At 46.6% G+C, this 18021-nt stretch overlaps 2 protein-coding genes across 4 annotated transcripts in view; one reads left to right on the top strand and one right to left on the bottom strand.

Moving 5' to 3' along the window:
• ACSF2 (acyl-CoA synthetase family member 2) overlaps window positions 1-18021 on the bottom strand; it is a 652634-nt gene that overhangs the window by 171721 nt on the left and 462892 nt on the right. The gene's annotated exons all lie outside the window — the stretch shown is intronic.
• Window positions 1-18021, top strand: part of CHAD (chondroadherin) — a 96726-nt gene that overhangs the window by 14990 nt on the left and 63715 nt on the right. For 2 of the 3 annotated variants that reach the window (XM_086930827.1, XM_086930826.1), the window contains exons 2-3: window positions 11363-11526; window positions 11854-11999. In XM_086930827.1, coding sequence (XP_086786953.1) covers window positions 11363-11526; window positions 11854-11995 — 306 coding nt within the window. In that variant the 3' untranslated portion in view covers window positions 11996-11999. Of the gene's footprint in view, window positions 1-11362; window positions 11527-11853; window positions 12008-18021 lie in introns of all 3 variants that reach the window. The other variant, XM_086930825.1, reaches the window with a different exon arrangement.

Here is an 18021-nt window from a genome sequence, read left to right as displayed (position 1 = left end):
AAGGCGGTGTTGAAGGCTTACCATCGGGACATTCTCGTGCCAAGAGGGTTTATCTGGCTAGGAGGATAGAGGCATCTGCGAACTCCTGTAAGGAGATCTTTAATATTGTGAAGGAGTTTACGATCCCCAGCTCCCATCCGCCCCCTCCAGCTTCGGCGGATGCTTGGGCCTGCGATCTCGCTGGTTTCTTCACAAATAAGATCAAAGCCATTCAGGCCACCTTCGTGGAGGAACCGGATGGAGGGAGTGGTGAGAGGTTGGACTTTGGACTGCCGCAGACTTCGGTGGCAGTGCTGTCCGACTTCCCCACTGTTACCAGCGAGGCCTCTCTTATGCTGTTGGCCAACCTCAAATCTGGTTCGCCACTCGACCCCTGCCCCGCCAAATTTTTGGCCGGGATGGCGGCAGTGGTGAACCCTTTAGTCAACCCTATCCTCAATGCCTCCCTGAGGGAGGGGCGGGTCCCTAGCTCTTGGAAAAGAGCGATGGTGATCCCCCTCCTAAAAAAACCGGGCCTTGACACTGAAGTCCTGGCGAACTACAGGCCTATCTCGCTGTTACCAGCACTAGCGAAGCTTACGGAAAAACATGCGCATGGCGCTCTTTCTAGTTTTTTGGAAGCCAATAATCTGCTCCATCTATCTCAATCGGGCTTCCGACCTAATTTTAGTACGGAAACAGCTCTGATAGAGGTGACTGAGATCATCAGGGAGACTCTTGATGCCGGCGGCAGGGCCATGCTGGTCATGTTAGATCTCTCGGCGGCTTTCGACACCGTCCCCCACAAGATGCTTCTAACCAGGCTTTATGACATCGGCCTGAGGGGGACGGTGCTGAGGTGGTTTACTTCTTTCCTGGAAGGCCGCCGCCAGACGGTCTGGGTTTCCCAGAGCTCCGCCGAGATGCCGCCATTGGGAGTTGGGGTTCCACAGGGTTCTGTGTTGAGCCCCACATTATTTAACATCTTTATGTCCCCTCTGGCGGCCTTGGTAGAGGCGTATGGGGCCCAGATCGTCTCCTATGCCGACGACACGCAACTCCTCTTCACATGCGGGAAAGATCAAGAGTTTGTGGGAGAGAGAATCCGGGACTGCCTTGCGCTGGTCTTCGACTGGTTCCAGCGGAACGGTCTGAGGGCCAACTCAGGAAAGTCTGAGATTTTATTTTTTGGTTGCGTTGCCGATCCTGATTGGCAGCACTGGTGGCCGTCCGACATGAGTCCTCCTGTACAGTCCTCAGTGGTGGCCAAAAACCTGGGCGTCAAGCTAGACAATCAGCTGTCGCTCCGCACTCACATCCTTGGCCTGGCCGGCACTTGCTACGGATTATTGAAAATGCTCCGCAAATTTTTGCCTATGTTATCTGAGGAGCATAGGAGGATTACAGTGCAGGCTCTAGTCGGTTCGAGGCTAGATTATGCCAATGCTCTTTTTCTTGGCCTTCCTGATTACCTGGTCCAGCGCCTTCAGGTGGTGCAGAACTCTGCCGCCCGGGCGATCTTTGGTCTAGGGAGACGAGCTCGAGCGTCTGGGTTGCTCCAGTCGCTCCATTGGCTCCCAATTAGGAAGAGGATCCAGTTAAATCCTTGACCCTGATGCACAAAGCTCTGCATGGTTCAGGAGCGGGATATCTACAGAGGAGACTGACTTTTTATCGTCCGGCTCGTTCCCTCCGTTCGGAAGCTCTTTGCAGAGCGGTGGTTCCACGGGTGAGGAAGGCCCGTGCGGGAGGGCGGTCTTTTGGCTACAGAGCCCCCCAGCTTTGGAATCTGCTTCCATTTTCTCTGCGGAGTACTGTTAATTTGCTCCAGTTTAGGAGGGGCCTGAAGACCTGGCTTTTTAACTCCTAGTCTGTTTTTACTGCCCATCGTCTTTTTCTGTTCTGTTCTGTTTGCCTGTTTTTAGCTGTGTTGTGTTACTTCATTATGAGTTGAGGGTGGAAAGCGTCGGGACACTCCCTGTGAGTAGCTGCACGCTATACAAAAGCTCAATAACATAACATAACATAACTTCAAGAGGTGAGGAAAAGAACCTCTTCCTGAACATGTGAGGAACTGGCTTCTGAAATAAGACGAGGATACTTTTACGGAGGATGTCATGTGGCAATGATCTTCCTGTGACCCAGAGCAGAAGATATTCTTCCAGAGACTAAGGAAAGACAGTGCCAGAGCTGAAGGACAGCCTCTTCCAGAAATTATAAAGAAGTGGAACCTCTAGAAAGGAATACACTTACTATTCTTGCATGAGGCTCAGAGTGTTCCAGATTTCAGGCCTTTCTGGTGATTGACCCATTTCCCCAACTATGCAGCGGGATCCGGTTGAGAGATAAAAAGAAGTCCTGAAAAATATGGTATTATAACTTCTATACTTTACAAAATGGCTATGCAAAGATAGCAAACCCCGCACCCCCTAGAGACCTAAGAGAAGTTCTCTCTCCTGCATGTTTTAAAAAAAATTGATCAAATGATATATTTTTACAACACGGTTTTGCAACTGTTTAGCTAATACCTGTTGTTAAACTTCTGATGAGAAACTCTTAAAATAGTAAAAATTCTGATGGCCTGACACATTATCCAGGTGCATCATCTCTCCTCGGCAGCAAATGATGAGTCATTTAGGTCAGAAAGAATAAGCAGTGAATTATGCACTCGCTGCTGATAATCAACATAACCTGTAGGTCACGAATTTAAATCTAAATGGGATAACTCAGCCATTTACCATTCTAATTTCATCAAGTATTTTTTTGTATTCAATACATTTTATTGGCATTTGAATACCCAAAGTACAGTACAAAGATTCATAGGCCTTGCGCCATACAGGATGCATATCATAGTACAAAGTAATTCAAGTAGTACAGTACTTAGAATAAAATATGCATATAAGTACATCATCTTACTAAAAGACAGCATAATGCGGAAAACATGTATGGCACAGAAAAATATATAAAGTATTCCCGTAAAGAAATAAGGTATAGGGCTGCGAGCCTTTAATAATTCCTTCTAATAGAGCTAATTGAAGTAAGACAAGAGAAAATCTGAGAACATGTCTAAGTATGGCAAGGAATGAAGCAAGGTGTAGCACCCGGCCTTGTGACGCAATGAAAGGGAAAAAGGGGAAGGTGTACAGCTAAGTGTATGTAGAGTAAAGATAAATGCAAGTGTATAGACCATGTTTACAATATCCTGTTAATGACGCAAACTCGTCTAAGGTGCGCCAGATAGTAGGGGATATCTGAGGAAAGGACCTTCTTTTTGAGGGTGAATTATGGGCACCCCTTAAAAATGAGGCCCACGCCCACCAAGTACTTCTACACCATGTAATAGACATAACTGTTTTATGCAGAGCCTATAAGTGGCAAAAAATAAGCGCTATATAAAAATATGCGAAGAGGAGGGGGCCCCTGAGGCCCGGCGAGGCAGCCCTTTACTCATCTGGAGACGTGCCAGGGTTTGACACTATCCCCCCTTTGACACAGTGACCCCTGCAAGACCTCTGCAGAGAAAGCCCAGCTTCACTAACAACATGCAGCACTGTGGGGAGGGTCACTGGAGGGTGCTAAAACTGCCAGCACAGACTCCGAGATGTCTCTCCCTCTTACATAAGGCAATAGAACATGGAGCACGGGGCTGTGGAAACCGACTACAGGCATTCCATCACTGCTAGGGAAGCACACTCGCGGCACTATACAGTCGCAATACAACTATTCTTCCATGCAGACTGAGAAAGAAAGGACACGTTGGTCACATAAATTAGCTCTTAAGGAAGAGAAGAAAAATAAAATATGATTCTCGTTGTAAGATATAACAATATATGCATACGCCAGGTTCTGAACACTTCGAACACCAAGTGTAGGGGGGTAAAACACTACAGTGGCATGTGATGTGCCAAAACAAAATGTAAATGTCACTTGCACGCATCTTACGCCAGCCATTTCCAAATTCATTGTTAAACTCACACACACTGGGAGTCCCAAAACCAAACCATCAGTTCGGGGGGAAAAAAAAGCATCCACTGATGCCCCCCACCGGTTGCGTTCTTATAAACGCTCCTGGGTCGTGTGCCATCCTGCTTGGCTATAGTATTGTTGATGAATAATTTTGCATGTAAAACATTACTATTAGGTACGCCAAAGAAACTTATCAAACAGAGGAAGAAGAGAGAGAGGTGAAGCAGGGCGTTCAGGTTCAGGTGTGAGTGTCTGTCAGTGGCGTTGCTAGGCCTTAGGCCACCCGTGGTGCCCCTGCTTTTGGGGGGCTGGGGGGGGGGGGGGTTGAAGGGGATTTGGGGGGTGCTGGCGATTCTTGCCTTTGCTGCCACCCCGCGACGGCTGCAGGTAAAAGCAGAGGATGGTGGGGGTGGAGGGGGGGGAGGAGTTTAGAGGCCGCTGCCCCTGGAGGACGGACCCCCCTCCCCCACTTGCTATGCCACTATAATAATAATCCACATTTGTAAAGCGCGAACAATCACCCGTAAGGGTCTCTAGGCGCTGGGGGCCGTCGGAAAGTTTAAGCAAGCTATTGCCCAGAGTCACACGGTGCTGGGCTAATCTGCTGCTGGCACCGGGGATCGAACCGTGATCCCCAGATTCCAACGTCAGTAACCCTGGCCGCAGTGCCACACCTCTCTCCACTGGTGTATGTTATGTTCTATGAGCTACTAAAGTACACTCTAACCCACGAGGGTATCCTGGGGCTGAGCAGGAGTGTGTGCCTAGCCTTGCTTATGGTATGTTGATTCACTGAAAGCGAGGCCTTCACATCTAACGGAATTCAAGAACAGAGGAGGAGGCTGTGATGTGGAGTGAGAGGTCATTCCATGCTTTGGGAGCAAAGTAAGAGAATGCTCATCCTCCTGATCTAGTTCTGTGTACGTGTCGGATGTGTGCGAGTAGTAGTCCAGCACATCTTAGGGACCGGGGGGTTGATGGAAGGAGATGTGACCTTTCAGGTAGGTGGGCGCTCAGTTGCATAGTGCCTTGAATGTATGAGTGAGGAGTTTGAAATTATATTGTTTGTGTATTGTTAACCAGTAAAGCTCCCTGAGGTGTCATGCCATGAGTGAATGAGGGAGGTTGGGAGGTTGTGGATGATGGAAGATGGGAGGTTTTTGATGAGGGAAGATGGGAGGTTGTGGATGAGGCTGGCTGCAAATTTCATGATGGCTTACAGTCTTCTAGTGAGCTGCTTGGTGATCCTAGTGTAGAGGGTGTTCCTGTAGTCCAACTTGCTTGTGGCTTGGGCATGAGTGGCAGTTTTTCTGGTGTTGTTTGGGAGCCACATGAAGATCTCCCTCAGCATCGTCAGTTTGTGGAAGCAGGATGCAGTGATGGCGGGCACTCATGTGGCTGTATGTATGTATGTATGTATAGGCATTTATATAGCGCACTACTTACCCGGAGGGTCCCAAGGCGCTTCGACCGCTGCGAAACCCTTCCTGGCTTCCCTGAGAGATGGTCCCTTAATGGGTATCTCCAGGGTGAGACCAGGCATCCCTAGCGGTCTGGTGGGGCCGTTAGTGAAGATGAGGCAAGCTAATGCCCAGAGTTGCCGAGTGTGATCGCTGATCAGAGTGGGCTCCGAGGCGAGAGAATTATCGAGTCCGCTGACCCTGGTCCAGAAACCTGCCGCGCCGGGAATCGAACCCTGGTCCCAGGCCGTCCTCTGCTCTCGGGTCTGCCACCTCTAACCAGTGAGCTGTGTCCTGTTTGCTTTCAATGATGACTCTGAGGTCCCTAATGTGCTGGGTGTAGGTGTGGATCTGAGTCCCACTGGGCACCAGCTGGAGTCTTGTGATGAGGTGTTCTTGCCAAAGATCACTACTTCTGTTTTTAGGTGTGGTGTTGGAAACAGTTGACTTTCATCCAGTTAGCGACTTCGGTTTGCAGGTGGTGAATTTGTTTCTCGTGTTGGGGGGTTTTGCTCAGGAGGGAGAGTATGAGTTGCACGTCATCTTCGTAGGAGGATGCTGATGTTATGTGCATGGATGACGTTGGCCAGAGGGGTCACATATGTGTTGAGGAGGGTGGGGTTGAATGATGAACCCTGAGGCACTATGCAGATCAGTTTGCGAGATACTGAGCAGCAAGGTGCCAGGCTGACAACCTGTGTTCAATCCATTAAGGACAGATCCAACGAAGAGTGGGTCATTGGACGCCAATCATGTTTAAGTGCCTGATGATGATGAGGTGTGAAACCATGTCAAACTCTGCAGAGGTTCAGGAGAATGAGGGCCGACGTGTCTCCTCCATCACAGCTCATGCAGATGTAATCTGCAGCAGTAATCAGTGCTATTTCTGTACTGTGGGTGAACCTGAATCCAAACTGTGTGGCATAAAAGAGCAGGTGCTAAAGTGGCCAGTTGATTAGTTTCTCTAGGAGTTGGGGGTAGCTACGGTTTCTATGTGAAAGTTAAGGTATCCAACGAGGATGAAGGTGCTAACAATGATAAGGGATGCAACAAAGTCCTTGAAATTGCTGGTAAAATTGGTGTGGGTTCTTGGTGTTTAGTATAAAAGGGTTTCACCGAGTTGGCTGTGATGCTTATCTTGAACGTGAGGTGTAGCTGGTGGGGCTGTCCGTGTAGGTTGTGCAACTAATGGTGTCTTTGAATATGACTGCAACTCTTCCTCTGGGCTGTGCTGACAGTCTTGCTTGGCGATCTTGTAGCCAGTCAGGGTGGCTGTAGGAATGTACGATGCAGAGGCTGGGTTTGGCCATGTTTCTGTGACGCAGACCTGGTCTACTGCGTGTTCGTGTGGTAGGTCCCATCTCTCAGTGGCATGTTTGGAGAGCAAGAAGGTGTTGATGAGCATGCACAAGAGTGCATGTGTGCTGTGTGGGTGATCGTTGGACTCTGTGAGTGTGAGCGAATGGGGTGCTAGGTAATGTCGGTGTGGGGGTGGTGAGTGTAGGGTGTGGGATAGTGCATAAGAACTTGAAGGAGGTGTTTGTGAATGCTCTCTCCATGTTGTGTGGTGCAGGAGGCATCAGACCAGCGAGGGGTGGCCGGTGTTGAAAGCGCCGAGGTGCATGGCAGGGTAAAGGTGGGTAGGGACCAGGGTTTCGATGAAGCACTGTAAGATACTGGAGCCGCGCACCCCATCCCTCCGCCAGCGCCTTGAGACCCTTTCGGGTGAGTAGTGTGCTCTACAAACCCCTGATTGATTTCTGGTGTTGGGTGCAATCCAGGTGTGGACGAGCGTGTATGGGATTTGTTATTCCAGCGGTGTGTCCTGTGCATGTCTGTGCTAACATTAAGTAGGTCCTGGGAGGGGGTAGGAGTGCAAGGGATGGTAAGTGGTGTGCAGGTGAATAAAGTGGAATGAAGTCCTCTTGCTTGGCTTCTTCTTTTAAATAATGGTTGGGTGGGAAACGAGTGATGCCACTTCCTGTGCAGATGGATGATTGGAAATGCAGTTATGTCACTTCCTGTGTAAATGGATGATGGTAAATGTGCCACACCATATTATTAATGGCATGGTTTCTCTGTATATTTACAAAGATTTTTATTTAAATTATTAGTTATGTTTAGTTTTATTCAGACTGAGATCTGTGACTTGGTCACATTATTGCCCTGCTCAAGCACATGCTGCTACACAAGCATAATGAGTCGCAGGCACTGCTAAGGGAAGCTGATGTACCTAAATGGAAATTTGAGCTAACTGTTGAGCATACTGCTGTACGACGCCTGAAATGTCAGATTGGGGCTAGTAACCCTGATACCAGCTCCCTCAGGAATCAAGAAGTCTACAATGTTACCTCGGATCTGTCATCTTTACCCCAGATATTCCAGCTGTTGAAATTTTCAGGGAAAACTGCAGGCAAGAATGAGGTATTACTTGGAATCAGACCCAGAACTATATTATTGATTTCTTTAGCAATTCCTATTAACTTCAGAGTTTATGGGTCGTCCAGAATCTATAACACTAGGGGTATGGAGGGGGAGGAATCAACCCGCCCTCACGCCAACACATCCCACTGGGGTACTTCTAAGAAAGCTGAATAAATATACCTTTGTAGTTACACACATGCCATTTAGATGGGAGACTAACGTTTTTTAGACTAAAAACTGAGGGGCATATTACCAACAACTAGCGATAATTATCGCTATGTTGGTTTAGCGGCGATATTTTTATCGCCAAGCTGCGGCGATTTTTATCGCTTAGGAACCTTGCTATTATCAAGCTTTATCTCCTAAGCGATAAAAATCGGCCGAAATGCATGAATATCGTTGAAAAGTCAGCGATATTCAGGCATTACCGAGCTAATGCTCTTAGCCATGTTATCCACCTACCATTGGATAACATGGCTAAGAACTTGGTAATAAGAGATAGCGATGTTAGCGACTGTTTCCAGTCGCTAACATCTTGGCACACCCAATTTGCATGTCATTAGTGATAAATATCACTGACATGCAAAGCGGGCCCAAGATGGTCGCTATCTCCTACTAGCTGTCGCTAACTGGTGTTAGCGACAGCTAGGTAAAAGGGAGATAACTTTATCTCCGCTTTCTTGGCTTTTAAAGCCAAAAAAGCAGAGATAAACCCCCTTGATAATATGCCCCTGAATTATTTTGGCTGCTTTCTGCCTGAAATTGCCTCTACTTCAATAGAAGTCAATGAAGGAAATGCATTCTCACGATTATCATTTTAAAATCTTCCACTTTCCTCTTCTAAAATGTTGGCATGTATGTAGTTATCAAATATTCTCACAGTTAACTTTTGGACCATAAGAAAATTATAGGATAAGGAAACTAAAACCCCTGGCACGCTCTCCGGAGTCCCCACCTGGAGTCAGGGGCATATCAGAGTTGCCAGATGAAGACATGGTAAATCCAAATAAGATGCCCTTGCAGTTAGGCCTATATACCATTGCTCCAGAGCCCATCAGAAGAGGAGCGTCTTCCCATGCATAAGAGTTGAGCGGTACAACAGACCTAAGCAGTAAAAAAAGAATAAGAGTGAATTAAAATGTCAGAAAAATAGAAAGTACACAAAGTAAAGGAATGTAAACACAAGGAAGTTTGAAGCCCAAAGTAAAAGAGGGAGGGTAGGGGTTGGGGCAGTGGCAAGAGAAGCTGAGAGGAAGGATTTCCCCCCGTGGTGCTCTCTCTGATATTGAAAGGGAAACACTAGTGTGCGAGTGGCTGAACCCCAGCGTGGGTAGCTAAAAATAACCGCTGCTTCAGACTGCAGCCAGGACTGAGATCTGCTTGAGCGGGAAATGCAGACATACAAACACTGAACAGAGAACCGCCTGAGAGCGAGCCCTCGGCTGAAGCCAGAAAACGTTTCCTTTGGACACTGAGCAGGGGGAGGGCCGGTAGAAAAGAGAGACCTCTTCAGAGAGCTACTGCTAAAATTAACCACCTGAAGAAGATGTCTGTATTACATCGCCTGTATTCATAGGAACGTGTCCAGTATAAAGGAAGCTCTGGTGATGTAGCAGAGGAGAGGCCGGAATGAGAGGGGAAGGGCTGGGAAAAGAGGGTAGGTAGGAGAGGCTAAGGAATGATGGAGGGCTAACAGAGCTATTCTGGGTGCAAGGAGAGAAGGGAAATAAGAAAAAGAACAGATGGGGGAGGAAGGAGCTTAGAGAAAGTAGTGGTGCAAGTGTCAGAGAGGGGAAAATAGCAAAGGAATGGGGAGATGATGGGGGGTAACAGCCAGAGCTGCCGACTTTGGAACTGGAGAACCAGGCCTGAGTCTTGGTGTCGTCTCAACATCCTGTGATGCTGGGCAAATCACTTAATGTCCTTGTGCCCATAAAAAATGAATATATACTTGAATGTGCTCATGTAAAATGCTCCAATACCTTTGGGTCGAGTTTGCTCTATATAAAAATTGCAACAAAAAAAAAGAACAACAAACTAGAGGAAGGCTTGAGAGTGAGAGATCAGTGACAAGGCACCTGAAGGGGGGTGGAGGGAACAAAGGTAGAGATGGGCGAGCCAACAAATTAACTGGGGAGCCAAGCCAGAACCAAGAGCAGGGTGTTGCTCGGATCTTAGTGTTTCCAAAACGTTTTAGAACCATGACCCAATTTTTAGAACGTCACACTTTAGCAACATACCTATCTTTAATGAACAAGAGGTGGGCAATTTTTGATGTAACTAAAGCATTGTGTGGTAACGCATTGTCATTTAAGAACAGCACATTTTCCATTGAAATGACCACTAAATTTGCACAGACATACAATTTTACTGTTAAAACTTAATTGCACACAAATGATAATGTGTGGAAATCAGGTTTCGGTGAATATTTATTACTTGTGCATCACCAAGTAGAGTTGATTTATTTTTATCCTATTTAAATCTCTTAACATTACACTTCACAATTACTAGGAAATGCGCTTCATTTTTGTTTTCCTAAGTGCTGAACGTGTACAATTCATTTACAATTATTTACATGTTGTTCTGTGTTTCAAAAAATTAGATCCTACAGCCTTTCCCTTCACACACCCAGTACACCAGAAAGATTGTCACATAATTCACTTTACTTTTTTTCTCTGGCTGTAAAGTGAGTTTGTAAATACTAACCCCCATGTCAAAAATAGAAGGAGCAATTTGTCAGAGGACATAGCCTAACGTTTAAAGTCTGTCTTTGAAGTGTAGCAAATGTGACAAGATAAATACAGAATTTTAAGGCTTTTTCTATAGCTGGGAAACACTGCTTTAAAGCAAAGTGAGCTTTTCCAGTATATTTCAATCACTGGGAAAGCACCCCAGCAAATTTAGAGACTCAGAGTAGCCTTTTACCTGAGCATAGGTCTTCTCAAAGTCTCTAGTACATTTCAAAATACACAATATTGTTCTCGTAGGGATAAATTATCCAAAATAACTTTTCTGATCAACAACAATGCAGAAGTCAGCATTAGATATAACTATTATTCTATGTAATATTTTCATTTTTTTAAATCTGGTAAATTTCAAAGCACTCAAGAACATCCCTGGGCCTGTGTGAGATTCCTCTTAACTTGATTACAAGGGGTCTCTTATTTCCCGGGTCCTATCAGAATTATCAGATCTGTGGGAACACAGCAGATCTGGAAAGGTTCACTTGGAACAGAAAAAAGGAAGAATTACTGAGAGAATCAGACCCAGAATTAAAAATGTCTTCAGTAATTCTTAATTTATCTGGGGAACCTCGGGGCTCCACTTGTAATCACTGGTAATATCCCCCCCATAGTTACCAGGACCCCAGGTCTCGGTAACGCAGGTAAATTGGCCCCTTGGAGTTTTTGAGATGAAGCATCAAAGCAAGACCTTTCAAATTCATTCCCCAAAGACAAAAAAGAGATATGTGTGTGAAACGGATAAATATGGACTCGCTGACTCAAATGACAAGGGATTCACTTCTATTTCAGATTTCCGATAAAGCCTTCACGGGGGTCACGACCTTGAAATCTGCCCACATAGAGAACAACAGGCTGAGCAACCTGCCGAAAAACTTCCCGTATGGCACCCTGGAAAACCTGACCCTGGCCAACAACCCTTGGCACTGCACCTGTCAGCTGACATCACTGCGCAGGTAAGAGGCACAATGTCTTCAAATCAACTTGTGCTGAGTCTTAACACTACACTAGAGAGGCTGACACTTTGAGGCACACCAGCCCACCACGGCACAGGCAAGAGCTACTGATCGCGCCCAATATATCACCGTAGAAGGCAGAGACTGAGTATGTACTCTCAGTTGCAGTGCACCCCAAGAGAGACGCCGAGTCAGTGCTTCACCATGAACATCAGCCCTGTCAGTTGTAATTCGCATTGACAGAGGGGTGTGGACAGGTCCTCCGCTCTGCTGTCAGCGGCCTCAGAGTCCCATAAGACCTGCCTCACCCCTCTCTGTCTCTTGCAGGTGGTTGGAGTCCAGCCGCGCGCGCCCGGATGCCGCCTGCGCCAGCCCCGCTCAGTACAAAGGACAACAGCTGCGAGACACGGCTGCCTTCCGCGCCTGCAAAGCACCCAGCAAGAAGCCGCGGAGGATCAGCCGCCATTAGCAAGGTAAAGAGGTCAGTACTACTGCGCGCAGCAACATCGCTTGAGAACTACCTTTCCTATGGATACCGATCCAGCTGCAGAGTGCTTTACCCAACACAGCCAGACAGCAGTATGTTTTTATCTCTTATATCCACTCCTCCTCAGGTCCAGACTGGGAACTAAAAGCAACCCTGGCAAATTTTGCCAGATCAGTCCAGCGCGTAGCAAGCAAGCGCATAGAGCGAGCCCGACCGCTACTAGGGGGGTTTGTGGGGGTTCTCCCCCCAAGAAAATTTTGGAAAACAACAGATCAAAATGGTGAATTTTACAGCACATTACTCATTACATATTTAAATTGCATCAACTTTCAAAGCACAGTAAATAGTAGATGATGACCTTGAAGAACATCAGGTTACCCACCCAGTCTTATGTACCCATAGACATTCTTTCAGAGAGCAACAAAAATAGACACAAGTAGTGAATCGGAGAGAATAAAGTAAGTGAGACCAGCCCCCACATGGTGTGTAGTGAGCAAGCGCAGTGAGCAACTATTACTAGGGAGAGTTTGAGGGGTTCAACTTCTCCCCCCAAAGAAAATTTGGGAGACAGAAAGGCCAAAACAAAGCATTTTCCAACACATTTTTCATTACATATTAGATTGTATTAACTTTTAAAGCATAGTAAATGAAATTGCATACAATGTAAATGTAATGTAAATGTAAATGAATTTGAGCTTATATAGCGCACAGCTACCCACAAAGGGTTTCCCGGCGCTTGCTTAGGGAACCAGTCCTGGTATTCCCCTGTGAGATAACCCCGGCAGGGTATCCACAAGGTGAAAGCCAGGCATCCCGCCGCGAGGGGCCGTTGTGGAGATTAAGCAATCTATTGCCCAGAGTCGCAGAGTGTGAACCCGTGAGTTGAGAAGGCACCGGAGCGAGAATTATCGAGTCCGTGGAATTTTTTGAGCCCAAGACCGCCGAGGCGGGGAATTGAACCCTGGTCCAGGGCCGATCTCAGCTTCCGGGTCTGCCGCCTCTAACCCCTGAGCCACACTTCTCCACAATGCTGCCCAGGACTCTAAGGGGCTGTACAGTGATGATCACAACACCCTTCGGGCCACTCTTGTCTTTTCAACAAAAAGTGCTTTGTGTTTTAGGCTTTTTTTAAAGACTGTTTTAACGCATAACTTTACAGCATAAAAACTATATTCTGATATTCTTTTTTGTATTTTCAGTAAATTTCACTCACGTTGTCACACATTAGGATGTGAAGTCACACAGGCCACCAAGGCCAGAAACTGGGGAAACGTCACTCATAAGAACCTAGGCACTGAGGGCAGAAACTGTGGAAATGTCACACATAAGCATCTGATATCTAGCACCTAGGTCACAGTGGCCAGAAACTATGGAAACATCACACCCATGCAGTGTAACTCTTAATAATGATTACAATTAATCCTCTGAATATAAGCAGTTTGTGCAAGATCAGTTGTTCCGGGTACACGTGTTCTGAATAGTGATGATGCTCCCTTCCCCCTCTACCCCAACCCCCCGGCGGATCCGCCAAGAGGTCTGAACACTCATGAAAAACAAATGAAGATGTCTGCATAATACATTTATTGACAACAAATATTGTATAGAAACGCTGGAAGGAGCGTGAACAAGCACTGACTGCGGCAATAGGTCTGGCTATGTTTTTACGTGGGGAGGAGAGAGAGGGGGGAAGGAAGGGGGAGAGAGAGGAAGACAGAAGAAGAGAAAGGGAGAAGAAGAGGGAGAAAAAGAGGAAGAGAATGAGAGATAGAGGAAGGAGAGGATAGAGAGAAAGACGGGAGAGAGATGGAAAGACTAGAGAGAGGGAACAATAGAGAAAGGAACGAGAGAGGGGGAGGGGGAGAGAGAGGGAGAGAGAGAAAAGGCTAGGGAACAAAGGATAGAGAGTGAGAGAGATATGGGGATAGAGTGAGTGAGCGAGAAAGGGATAGGCATAGAGAGAAAGATTGAGAGGGAGAGAGAGATAAATAGAGAGCTTGTGAGGGATAGAGAGAGAGAGAGAGACTCTCTCTCTCTATCCCTCTGAGAGAGAGAGAGAAAGGGAGAGGGAGAGACCCCTTAATATGGAGCACTGTCCACCCAGTCTTTAAAGGTTGCCATATACTAGTCAAGTTATGCCTATTATCTGATCCATTCAATATAGCAGCTTCCACTTTGAAGTTTTTCATGGACCGTATCACTATTGCCTGTGTTTAACCATGCCCAGTCATGCAATCATCACACCTGCGAACACCACAACACAACACTTTATGTTTCATTGCCATGATTGACTCCTCTGACCCCAAACAAATCTAACAACAGGATGGTATTATCCGCCGACTCTAGAGTGTTCTTGACATGTTTTGAAACTCCTCATCAGAACCCCACCAAGTCTTGACATAGGGCAAACATGTGCATAACATCTGGATCATCTATGGTACATCGAGGATATTTGTGTGCTTTCCCTCTCACTCTCACAACAGGTTTGACATATGTGTTACACTTGAATTTTCAGTAGTACTTGTTTTTTTCTGACCTCTGTGAACCTTTGGTGCAGTTAATGGTCAGCAGCAGCCGTACTCGGAAAATTGTTCCAGCTGCAAGGAGAGTGCAAGCCGGCGCTCACAGAAGCAACATCGAATACTATAGAAAGCAAAAAAAAACTGCAAGCAAGTTCCTCGTGTAGGGAGCAACAGTGAGAGTGCGAACTGAAAAGCATTACAACAAGGAGGTGGAGCAAGTCAGCGACGGCGAGTAGAAACCAGCAGCACCCGTTGTAGTTAACAGCAGAGCAATGAAAGCTTGCGACTATACTAAGACAACAGTAGCAAAGTGCAGGCTCTGAAGTGATATAGGGACAAACTTGAGTTTGCAACCTGTCATGTGCTACAGGGAGAAACGAGACAGTGCAAGCTTTCTTATACTAAAGAGAGAAACCCAGGATTTCAACCTCTCACGCAAACCGTCAAGTAAGAAAGGATAGTGCGTGTTTTTTTTCTATTTATAGGGGTGAACTGAGACAGCAAACTGTCACTTAATACAGAGGGAAATAGGCGTTTGCCCACTGGCACTTTTATATTCAGGAAAGTAAAGGTGCACGCTGTCACTGGACATGCTTCCTTTATTATTGAGAACTCTGACAAACCACAATCATTTCACAAAGTCCTCAGAACATGTCTTTTAGCTGCTAAATGAGTTGGACTTTCTCCTTCTGTCCTATGCTCCATAGCTCGAGGATGCCCGTCTCTGTGTGCTTTATACATCTACAATTAATTATTTCATTCATCCATGGGGAGAAACAGAAGAGCGCACCTTGAAGTCTGATAGGGACACAATGGGTGTTTGCATCCTGTTACACGTAGAGCAAAAGAAGAGGAATACATGCTTACACTTTGAACAGAGAGACAATGTCGATAAACATGTAAAAAAATCCATCCTGATGATTACATTTCAATTTTTGCTGTTTGCTATGTTTTACCTAGTTCCATCTTTCACACCTACCTGCTAAAAATGTCTTTTTAGCACATGCCCTGCACAGTAGTGCTGAGCCGCCCACCACCCATAAATCAGATCTGGACCCTGACCACTGCAAACAAACAAATACTACACTCACCTGCGCTGCGGGCGGCAGACAGGGGAGATTAAATTACGGGGTGCGGATCTCTTTCCTGGCTGTCCTGCTCTGAATTCCTGCCTCGACCTCGCCTCAGTCACGCGCACTTCCCAATGCGCATGAGCATCACAGCAGACCCCACCCTAAAAAAAACAGCGGCGCTGCAGAGGCGGTGACAAATGCGCACTGCGGGCGTCTTCAACAATAAAACATCATCATGGTCAGGTGACAGGAGGCGAGGACAGGTGGTGACGTAGTGCATCGGTGTAATATATTATTGAGTAGGGCCTCTAGGCAGGTTGGCTCCGCTGCGGCCTGGCTGCTGCATGATCAAAATGAAATCATTTATGTGAAATCGGCGCGGCACTGCAGCTCACACCAGGCCTTTCATTCAGCAGCTAGGTGGCCTGATTGTGATGTGCTTAATGTACTGCTGTTGTAAGCACTGTCTGTGTTCTGTTGTTGGGGCCGATTTGGACCAACTGTGACTCACGGTCGGTCCAAATCGGCCCCAACAACAGAACCGCCCCCTGTCACGAAACCGGCCCCCACCCCATCCAGCCTAATGGGGGAGATTGCCCGGTGCCCGGAATGACCAGTCTAGCCCTGCTCCTTCTCCCTCACAGAGGAGCAATAGTTCACCACAAACGCTATCCTTCTGCTATCCTTCTGAATCCAAATAACTGACTAACATATCCACCACTTAAAATGTACTTGCATATTTCACTACACTAATCCTCTATGGGTCCAGGAGTAGCGTGCTTCTCGCCGAACAGTGCTTTGACGCCTCGTCAGTGATAGTAAGCGCTATACAAATGCAATTTACAATACAATACAATACAATCTCCATCAAAATACCCCAACAAATACAGGACAGTCTTTCTTTCTCTCTTGAACATATTTTGTGTTCAACCTTTATGAATCTCCCCTTTAACAACTTCAAAAAGAAATGGCAAAACTTATTATTCCACCACCACTTTCAGACTTGGAAGCCTCTCTCTGCATCACTGTAAAGTCCATTAAGGCCTTTCTGTTGAGTAAAATAATGCTCACCCTCACTCACTAGTTACTATCTTCGTCCCCTATTATTAGTTAGATGTTGAGATTTGCTATTATTCCCATTTAATACTGTCAATTTCTTCTTCTCTCTGTACGTATGTAAATATGCACATAATCAGAGAGAATGGATCACTTGTCCTGTTTTTTAACCAGGGTCTTGGGTTCTTACCATCTAAAAAAAAATAACTCAATCATTTAAAAACGTTGTAGCGGTGTATCTTGATTTCCCGCTACAGAAGTTAAGTATAGCACATACGGCCATATCGTACCGACCCAGGTGGTGTAATGGAGACCTGGCATAATAGGACCTGCGTAATATCCGTAGCTGTATTAGACAGTAGTGAGCTCTTATGTCTACTTCTCTGGAGTGCCTCCACCCAGTCGTCATCCTTATAATTCCTATATCCCTTTCCCACGCTTCTCGCAGGGAGGACAGAGGGCCAGGAGAATTGTTCATTATTTTTTACTAGATCAAGGAGATCACCTAGGCTGGCATAGGATCAAGTAACAAACGGCCTTCCAGTGGAGTGTACTCCGGCAATTGCTTGCTCTCTGGCACATGGCGCCATTATGCATGTCACAACTGCAAGTATGTGACATGTTTCTGTAGGTCTTCAAAAGCGAGTAGTGCACCCCATCTCCAAATGTCACCAAGGTATTCTATACCCATCAGACCTCATTTATGGAAACCTTCAGGTACCCAACTTCCTGTAATAATTTGCTGTCCCATAGTGGGGTCCTATCTGTCAGCCTGCCTTCCCAGCCCATGTGTTTATTGGCCTCTCTCCACCTTCTAACAACCGTCTCAGTATTAGCAAAGTTTCTCTCCAGGCACACAGAAGTGAGTTGAGATCAAGGTTTCAAAGTTCTTTTTTATTATTTCAATCATAAATACGAGCCATTGCCAACAAGTGTTTTGTCTCAAAACGTTGTTGTTACAGCAGACTTCTTCAGGGCCTGTGTCCCTAGTCTTAAAACGCATCAAGATGGCAAATTTGGGGGGCGTGGTTTGGACGCCAAGAGAAATGGCGGCGTAAGGCTTTCCTCCTCCCGATACGAGTTCTTTATCCAGTGTTTGGAACCTTACTGCCCAGTCCGAAAGCGGAACAAATTATGTTTTCGTGAGTCGGAATAAGTGGAGCACAAGATGAGCCGATTTTCGGCACAAGAAGAGGCAGAGGTGCGTCGTAATTCACGAAGGGACTGAGCGCTCCCGCGCCTGACAACGGCGGGAGCACGAGCCACGGCAGTAGACACGGACGTAGGTGGTCGTCCGATCCACCTCGCTAATGATCATCGCTGGAGGTTATGCTGACTGTCGGGCTCCCGCGACCCATAC

Source organism: Lissotriton vulgaris, chromosome 7 (assembly GCF_964263255.1).
Source record: "Lissotriton vulgaris chromosome 7, aLisVul1.2, whole genome shotgun sequence".
NCBI lineage: Eukaryota > Metazoa > Chordata > Amphibia > Caudata > Salamandridae > Lissotriton > Lissotriton vulgaris.
This window is presented reverse-complemented; position numbering and strand designations above follow the sequence as displayed.